General features: G+C 36.4%; 1 protein-coding gene across 1 annotated transcript; it reads right to left on the reverse strand.

The window, feature by feature from the left end:
* Window positions 1-243: 243 nt before the first annotated feature.
* LOC130081674 (isocitrate dehydrogenase [NAD] subunit gamma, mitochondrial-like) lies at window positions 244-8906 on the reverse strand. The gene is made up of 11 exons (XM_056246382.1): window positions 8817-8906; window positions 5739-5836; window positions 5534-5649; window positions 3200-3260; window positions 2975-3107; window positions 2758-2891; window positions 1994-2096; window positions 1238-1384; window positions 1059-1153; window positions 812-872; window positions 244-640 (listed from the first exon to the last, which is right to left on the reverse strand). The coding sequence occupies exons 1-11, from the start codon at window positions 8904-8906 to the stop codon at window positions 536-538; spliced, it is 1143 nt and encodes a 380-aa protein (XP_056102357.1). The 3' UTR covers window positions 244-535.
* Window positions 8907-9905: the final 999 nt, after the last annotated feature.

Genomic DNA, 9905 nt, shown 5'->3' on the forward strand with positions numbered 1-9905 from the left:
AATATATCAGTTAATTTATTTGTCACTTATTACTGCACACCTGCACTGAAAGTAAACATTACATGTAATATATTTTTCCATTTTCTGCACTAAAAACAAAATCAACACGTTTTAGGATTTTCATGAATTAATGTCAAAAAGCATCCAAATTTAATGAGGCTGAAGTAAAGCGTTTCAGTGCCACCTACTGGAAAAAGTTTGTCAATCAAACCAAGTCATCTTATCTTTTTTACTTCACTGAACTTCATGAAATGTCTTTCGAGGCATGAACAAAAGTTTGATGTACAATGTATGAAATGTATTAATGAAAGTGTTTGGTGCATCATCAGTTAACAACAGGCAATAAATATCCATAAATTCAGAAAAATTCATACAGAACCTGTCCATGCCACTTCAGACAAAGGCTTTAACTTAACCTGATTATAACACTTATACTGTTAAACATAGAGATTCTGTATTTCACCTGTTTTTCACAGAAGCATTAGGCATGTATTTGGATTGTTTGTGTGGTCTCTAGAACCTGCTGAAATGAAGTTCAGATCTGTTTTGATGTGCGTGGTCCTCCTCTCTGGATCTCCTGCATAATGGAGTGGACCACTTCAGATGTAGTACACTGACCTCCCAAATCAGCAGTCTGCAACTGCAATGAAACAAATGACCATACAAGCTGTATGAGTACAGAAGAGACATAGAGATATAATACAGCAGACGTGTTTGAGTAACATTAACTGATTTGGCTTATCATAGGCAAAGTGGAATGGCATGCAATCATACAGCTGTTTGACATAATGAGATTTAGCATGTATCATACCCGAGTTTCAGACAAAGTTTTCAAAACTGCCTTTCGAATCATCCTGGCATATGCGTGAAGCCTAGGAAAGGAAAAGACAGCCCAGACATGAACAATGCACAGTTCTAATCATGCAGCAACTTTTTCTTGATTTGTATGTATAATTATGGTGTATGTCATAATGCATGAAGGAAATGAGGATCTAATAACTGGAATATTGGTAAAAGGTCCAATGAAAATAATAAAATTAATATTCATACACACGCACTTCAAGTGGTCCAGCATCACGCATCCGGCCAGCAGTGTGGCCGTGGGGTTTGCAATATTCTTGTTAGCAATGCTTTTCCCAGTGTTCCTTGTGGCCTGTATAAACACAAATAATACCTCATATATCCTCTAGTCACTCCGACAGCTGACATATCCAGTGCCTGCTCTGTTCATTCTTACGCTCTCAAAAACAGCACAGTCCTTGCCGTAGTTGACTCCTGGTACCAGACCTGGACCTCCAACAAGTCCAGCACACACATTGCTCACCACATTTCCATAGAGATTTGGCATCACCATCACATCAAACTGCTGGGGCTTAGAGACCAGCTATACAAAAAAAAAAAAAATATATATACATATACCGTACAACTTATAATGTCCTATAGAGTAATTATGTTTAGCTTTTTATGGGTCTGTTTTTAAGCCTTTCTATGAATACTCTACCGTTCAAAGGTTTGGGTTCAGTAAGATTTTTAATGTTTTTTTTTTCTTGTGCTCACCAAGTATGCATTTATTTGATCAAAAATACAGTAAAAACACAGATATTATGAAATATTACAATAAAAGTTTAATTTATTTATGTGATGCAAAGGTGAATTTTCAGTGTCATTACTCCAGTCTTCAGTGTCAAATGATCCTTCAGAAATAACTAATACTGATTTGATGCTCAAGAAACATTTCTGATGTTTAATGTTTTTATTATTATTACTTTTGAACAGTAGTGTGAGCAAATTAGCTTTTGATATAATCTCCATGTACAATGCCTCTTATTTAGTCTTTCAATTAAAACTGTTATACTGTCCCTATACAAATGAACTCAAAATAAATAACTAGATAAATATATTGTCAGAAATGATGCTTAAGCCTCCAAAGAATAGTTATAACATAATAATGCAATAAAATATCATTCACTTATGTAGTTCCCCATTTAAATACCTGCATGGTGGTATTATCCACAATCATGTCATCAAACGTGATATCAGGATATCCAGCTGCCACCTCTTTACAGCACTGCAGGAAAAGGCCGTCACACAGCTTCCTATAAAGCAAAAGAAAAACAATCCCAAACTCATTCAAACTTGTACCATATTAAACCAATATTTGAACAGGATTCAACCATTCAAAAGTTTGGGCTTGGTAAAATGTCTTTGAAAGAAGTCTCTTATGCTCACCAAAGCTGAATTTATTTGATCAAAAATAAAGCAAAATATAAATATTATGACATTTTATTTCAATATATTCTAAAATTCCTGTGTTGTAAAGCTGAATTTTCAGCATCATTACTCCAGTCTTCAGTGTCACATGATCGTTCAGAAATCATTCTAATATGATCAAGAAACATTTCTTATTATCTGTGCTGAAAACAGATGTGCTGCTTGCTATTTTTGTGGAAAACATATGTTTTTTCGGGATTCTTTGATGAATAGAAAGTTCAAGAGAACAGCATTTATTTGAGATAGGAACGTTTTTATAATGTTTTTATTTATTAAATACAAAATATTTCTATCACATTTGATCCGTTTAATGCCTGCTGAAAAAGTATTAATTTCTTTCAAATATATATATATAAATAAAATTAAACAAAAAAAATCTGACTGACCCCAAACTTTTGAACAATAACGTTTAGGCAGATATGTTCTGAAGCAGTATTTTGCCTGATGAATTGGCTGAAAACAAAGCAGGTAAGGACAGACTCTCACATGATATTAGCTTTGTGTACTGCTGTGACCTTGCGGCGACCTTTCTCCCTGGCCAAGTTAAAGGCATACTCAGCGATCCGCAATGAATTCACACGTGTTATGATCTTTAGACTCTCCACCACCCCGGGAACATTCTGAAAGTAAGAAGATTTAAACTTGAGGAATGTGTGTTCAGTACCTGGTGTCCTCAAACTGTAAGAGACCCAAACACACGGACCTCATGCTCCAAGCTGCTGTACTCTCCTTCAGTATTCTCCCTAATGATGATGACATCAATGTCTCTGTGGTGGCTCGGGACTCCGGGAAGAGACTGACAGTGCATCACGTTAGCATACAGGTCCAAAGATGTACTGTGGGAGAGTTCAAACAGTTTATATAAACTCACCCTCTGGACTTATCATAGATAATCAAGTAAAGAAAAAAATACATTTAAACATCTTACCGAAGCAAATTGTTCCGGGATTTATGAGATGGAGGAAGGTTGTGATTAGTCTCTATGTTACCTGTAAAAGAGTATTACCTGTAATATAATAGGACTGCGAGCACCGCTATTTAATTATGATGATAAAGTCCATTACTTCTATGTTAATGGGAGACACAACAGGCAAAAACAGTGTTTTTTCATGCATCTATCAATTTTGAGATTTTGGGCTTTTTGGCTTTTCACAACGTGTTTTTTCAGACTAGTGGACAGAAAACATCCAAAATACACTTTTAACTGTATCTTTTATTGCACTTTATCTATTTGCGTCTGTAGATTTCAATTACAGTATATATCTTTAAAGGCCGTTTTCTCAAAATGAGTTTTCCCTCCTACATTGAACCAGAAATCTCCACTTCAGTAGCACTTACATTCACCAAACTTTACAGTTTTATTCTTATTTATATTCTGAAGGTTTTTACCGAGGGGTTTGTTCATATATAATTTTCCTGATTTTATACAACATTTTATTCCTAAAAAATGGATATTTAATTTTGGCTGTTGACAGTATTTTCTGATTTGTGGAGTGATAGAGATATCCAAAATCCCTTCAGTAAAAATCTTTGACTAACATATAAAAATAAATGAAACAAGAATTTTGAACCGGACTTCATCCGATGTTCAGATTTTTGTTCTAGAAATTAACAGTTAAAGAGCATATTGCAGGTAAAAAAAAATATCTAAATTTATATATAACCTTGTATGAAAATACCATATGAAAAGTTAATGCAGGATTTAAAATGTTTTAAAACGACATAAGGGCACTAATTTAGTAGATAAAGTGAGCTTGGACTGCTTGTAAAAACCAACGGCTTTTTTTTCAACATCGCGTCATTTTACGTCACGTCAGGGAGCCTCCGCCTCGGCTCAGTGCAGAGTAGGCTGGTATTCAGTGAGAGCAGTCGTGAGTCAGTGTGTTTTAGGTAGTTTTTGGATTTCAATTTATCATCGTCATGGTAAATTATTGTGTTTGTGGAGGTTGCAAAAACTCCGGCCTGTCAGGACATCGAGTCCACAGGTTTCCATAAGAAAAAGGACGGTGCTGTATATCTTTCGTGCCTGGTGCGGTTTGTGCAGGTGAAGAGACGGGATTTCTCTTCCGCATCGGCTTCGAGAAACGCGGTCGTGTGTAGCGTTCACTTCAGATCGGAGGATTATCATCCCGGCTATATGATGGAGTTTAACATGGGATGCCGAAGCAATAATATTGATCGTCGTATACTGTACCAATGGCATCAAATAGTGTGATATAGGTAGTCATGCCCTAAATAGAGGCAACTTGTAGGCTAATTGAAAAACAAAACTATACTTGAGTATATTTCTATTGTAAGTTACTAAAAACATACTCAAGTACATTTTTAAAACATATTTTTCACCTGGGTTATAACATAAACAGAAAATTAAAGATTTGAATATTTAAACAACCTCTACCCTAAACATAGTAATGTCTGCTGGACTGATATACGATGGTAATAATCTGTACAATATTGTGAGCACAGTGTATATCGTTAGCGAACGTGTATCTATAAGCACGTCTCTCACCAAGACACCTGTCCTGTTCTCCACTGGTTCTCCTCACACCACAACTCAATGTGTCTCTGACCGTTCTGTCTAACATTAATCCTGGCCTGTCCCTACTCTCTTGGCAGCATAGCAGGCTCAAAAATTGTATGGCTGTCGTCCGTCATACGAGTAAGTATTTCCTCAGCGTCTGAAATGTCATTGCGATCCATTGTTTTCCTGTTGTTTGAATCGACCGCTCTCCCGCCCGTTACGTCACGCCCGCCACGCCCATTTTCAGACGCGGAAGTAAAATTTTCTCACAAAAACGACTCCTGTAAGCTTGTGTAGCGTATTTATAAGAATATTTTAAAGATAATCTAGTTCCTACATTATTTTTCTATACATTGACTCGTTGGGTCCTCTAACCTGCAATATGCCCTTTAAGTGGCCGATTTTAAAATTCTTTACCATTTTGTCTAAAATTAAAAATATAATCAATTATTTTAAATGCTATGTGAATTTTGGCATGATTTAAAATTGATATTGATTTTCAGATTTGCCAAATATTTAAAAGTGTTAATAAATTGTTGTTAGTAATTAAAATAGTGTTTTTAAATATGTACTTTAAGTGTGTGCAAGGTAATCTTGTGACAAAATGTAAAAATAGAGGAAATTAGCATGAACAATTAAAATATCAAGAATTGGCCGACAACTGATGTGTTACTAATAGATTTATATCCCTTATATATAGCAAACATTTCTAAGGTTAATGAACCATATTCTCATGCTCACCCTTAAGTGCTACTCCATTACGTTTGATTGCAGTAACAGCATTATTGACGTCATCCTCAGAGGAAGCAGCCGAATTCACATTGACAACCTCAAAGTCCACAGGCACACAGCAGAATCTGGGAATATTGTTGAATGCTAAAAACATAAGAGGGTTTCTTTAGTGTTCGCCGGTAAAGTCTGTTTATAGAGAGCTTTCTATTCAAACCTGAAAAGCTCTCTGACGTGGTTCAACAGTTCTGGTCCGATACCATCGCCAGGGATCAAAGTCACTGTGTGTCTCCCTCCATATTTAGCAGGTGGGGGCTGATGGGTAAAGATGCAAAACAGACCATTGACAAAAGAAGGGTAGAAGCAAGGGTAAAGGTCAAGCTTACAATATGAAGCCAAACCTTAGGTACAGGAACTATTACCACTACTTGTCATTTGTTCATCAGCTTTAAATTCTACCAACACAATACTACTAAACACTGCCATTCAAAGGTTTGGGGTCAGTAAGATTAATTTTTTTTTGAAAGAAATTAATACTTTTAATCAGCAAAGATGCATTAAATTGATAATAAGCAACAGTAAAGATATTTATTATGTTACAAACAATTTCTATTTTTAAATAACTTCTGTTCTTTTGAACTTTCTATTGTAAGACTGGAAAACTGGTTAAAGAGAAATTATCTGACCACTGGTCTCCGAAGACAAAGGACCTTGCTTGCAAATTAACATGTGAACAACTCTCTCACACACACACACACACACACACAGCTTCCCCCCACTCTTGCAGATCACCTGAAACTCACATAAGAATATATGTATGGTTTTAATGTGAATGATTATCATTAAGGATTGTGTTTAGTATCATTTTAAAGGTCTCAGGGTGGCTGGTACGAGTGTCTCATTCCAAAAGAAGTAAAACAAAAGGTAATAAGGTTATTAAGAATATAGAAATATCCTTTACACAGAAGGGTTTGTCTTGGAGTTAACACCTTCTGGCCTTTTGTTTGAATGCAAATTACAACTAAGCAAATGGTTACCTACCAGTAAATTTCCACTGGAACTTACATATGAAATGAGGTCATGGTATATAAGGAAATGCAACTGAAAGATCAGGGCTGTTTTCTGTATCTCAGATCAGCCCGTGAGGTTAGCTCATGTAGTTCTTAAATGTTGGGATTGCATCTATTTCTCTTATCAGAGCATTTGATGTTTTGTATTGATGATCTTTGAACTGATTATGAAATTGGCATAATACTTTTACCTGACATAATAAATTGTTATATTTGATTATTCTAACAGACTTTGATATTATTTTCATTGGAGTTAAAAGAAACAGTCAAACATTAACGTATACTTAATGATGCACAGATATCATTGAAAAACACTTTCATCTTATGGAGTCAGATGAAACGAGTTAATACATAAGACAAAATATATTATATTTAATTAAAAAATCCTTTTGCCATTGGAAGAGACGGAACGCGCGTTGAGACCTTCACCGCTAATTTGAATGCCGCCCTTGGATCGAATTAGACGGACTTACACTATTCATCAAAGGATCCTGGAATTCTTTTTATCGCGGTTTCCACAAAAATATTAAGCAGCTCAACTGTTCCAACATTGATAATAATAAGAAATGTTTCTTATGCAGCAAATCATCATATTAGAAGAAGGATTTTTGAAGATTCATGTGACACTGAAAAACTGACGTAATGATGCTGAAATTCAGCTTTAACATCACAGGAATTAATTACATGTTTAAAATATATTAAAATAGAAAACGGCTATTTTAAACTTATTATATTTCACAATATTGTTTTTACTGTATTTGTTTTTTTTATATATATAAATGCAGCCTTGTTGAGTATGAGAGACTTCTTTCAAAAACATAAAAGAAATCTTACCAATCCCAAGCTTAAAGGGATACTCCACCCAAAAATGAAAATTCTGTCATCATTTACTCACCCTCAAGTTGTTGCAAACCTGTATGAGTTTCTTTCTTCTGCTGAACACAAAAGAAGATAATTTGAACAATGATTGGAACCAAAAAGTTGTGGGGCACCATTGACTTCCATAGTATTTTTTTTTTTTTCTACTATGGATGTCAAGGGTGCCAAACAACTGTTTGGTTCCAATCGTTCTTCAAAATATCTTCCTTTGTGTTCAGCAGAAGAAAGAAACTCATACAGGTTTGCAACAACCTGAGGGTGAGTAAATGATGACAGAATTTTCATTTTTGGGTGGAGTATCCCTTTAAACGGTAGTTCTAGGTAAAACATACATTTTAATAAACCATATGTTTTTTCCATATAATAAAGATGATTTCATATTTTTGCTACAGCTAATATTTAGGGCCAAATTACCATTACATACAGTACGCTCAATATGTGATTGTAATTAATTTATATATTTAGCTGTTACAACTAATAAATTGCCATATTGAGATTAATGCACAAAAACGTTGGCATTTTATATTCTGAAACTGTAATCAAATACCTGTCAGTGACCTGGATGTTTGTACCTGTCGATGATCTAAATGTCAAGCCCAGACATCACTAATCTACCACACATCCTGTAAGCACATATATAGTTTGCAGAACCAGTACTCACAATAGTCTGGTCACGATGAGTTGATGAATCAGAATGAGTAAACAGGAGTGGTTAGTCAGAGGAGAGAGTCAAATCCATTCTGCTTTGGTTATGCTTACACAAATCAGCTTACAAGCACAAGAGAGAAGCAGAACATTGGAGGTACAGTGGAGCTGCATTTAAGTCCTTAAAAAAGATTTAATATTAAATATTTTTTAACTACAATAAATATATTACCTCTCTCTACAAGGAACCCTAAGTATAATTAGGTCATTTCAGATTAATAGGGAGGAAGAGGGAGTGAGGTGACAGTAAAGGGTTGCAAGAAAAATAGTCATGCTGTAATCGTTAATTATAATGCGTATTATCGTAAATTAAGGCTTTAGTCCAAAACTTACAGTAGGCCTATATGAGGACTTCTCCCTCTGGCAGCACACTTTCAGCTGACATTATTTAGAAAAAGGAAAAATGCATCCAGAGACAAAACATTGTTAATGTTAGCTGGTCCGTCATAAAATAATTGCAAAATTTTCTGTAAAGTCTAATATATTTCAATAAATACATCAATGAAACCTCTGGCATGTAAGCAGACATGTCCTTGTCAGAGAACGTACACCACACCTTTCTTTCCCCGACCTGACTTTGACGATAAACTACACGTGCTTGACATTTGTTGATTGATGACACAATTTAAGCGGAGGCTTACTTTCCATAGCGTGCACTTTAGTCCGGTCCATGGCTGCTGCAGACGCGTAGAGGAGAGGAAGAGCGCTGGTCTGGCTGCTGCTATGAACATTTTGCATTGAGTTCAGCTTTTGCCGCTCCAGCATCAGCAAACAACCCGAATTGTTGAGCCAGCAGCGCTGTTGTTCCACAACAATCAGCTGACACAAAACTCAAGAATTAACTTTTATAACCAAACACATTTTGCCTTTGGCGCGCTCTAGCGTCCATTTATATATATATACACTCACCGGCCACTTTATTAGGTACACCTGTCCAACTGCTCGTTAACACTTAATTTCTACGCAGCCAATCACATGGCGGCAACTCAGTGCATTTAGGCATGTAGACATGGTCAAGACAATCTCCTGCAGTTCAAACCGAGCATCAGTATGGGGAAGAAAGTTGATTTGAGTGACTTTGAACGTGGCATGATTGTTGGTGCCAGAAGGGCTGGTCTGAGTATTTCAGAAACTGCTAATCTACTGGGATTTTCACGCACAACCATCTCTAGGGTTTACAGAGAATGGTCCGAAAAAGAAAAAACATCCAGTGAGCGGCAGTTCTGTGGGCGGAAATGCCTTGTTGATGCCAGAGGTCAGAGGAGAATGGCCAGACTGGTTCGAGCTGATAGAAGGGCAACAGTGACTGAAATAACCACTCGTTACAACCGAGGTATGCAGCAAAGCATTTGTGAAGCCACAACACGCACAACCTTGAGGCGGATGGGCTACAACAGCAGAAGACTCCACCGGGTACCACTCATCTCCACTACAAATAGGAAAAAGAGGCTACAATTTGCAAGAGCTCACCAAAATTGAACAGTTGAAGACTGGAAAAATGTTGCCTGGTCTGATGAGTCTCGATTTCTGTTGAGACATTCAGATGTTAGAGTCAGAATTTGGCGTAAACAGAATGAGAACATGGAACCATCATGCCTTGTTACCACTGTGCAGGCTGGTGGTGGTGGTGTAATGGTGTGGGGGATGTTTTCCTGGCACACTTTAGGCCCCTTAGTGCCAATTAGGCATCGTTTAAATCCCACGGCCTACCTGAGCATTGTTTCTGACCA

Source organism: Rhinichthys klamathensis, unplaced genomic scaffold, assembly GCF_029890125.1.
Source record: "Rhinichthys klamathensis goyatoka isolate OS25496 unplaced genomic scaffold, OSU_Roscu_1.1 h1tg000037l_1, whole genome shotgun sequence".
Classification (NCBI taxonomy): domain Eukaryota; kingdom Metazoa; phylum Chordata; class Actinopteri; order Cypriniformes; family Leuciscidae; genus Rhinichthys; species Rhinichthys klamathensis.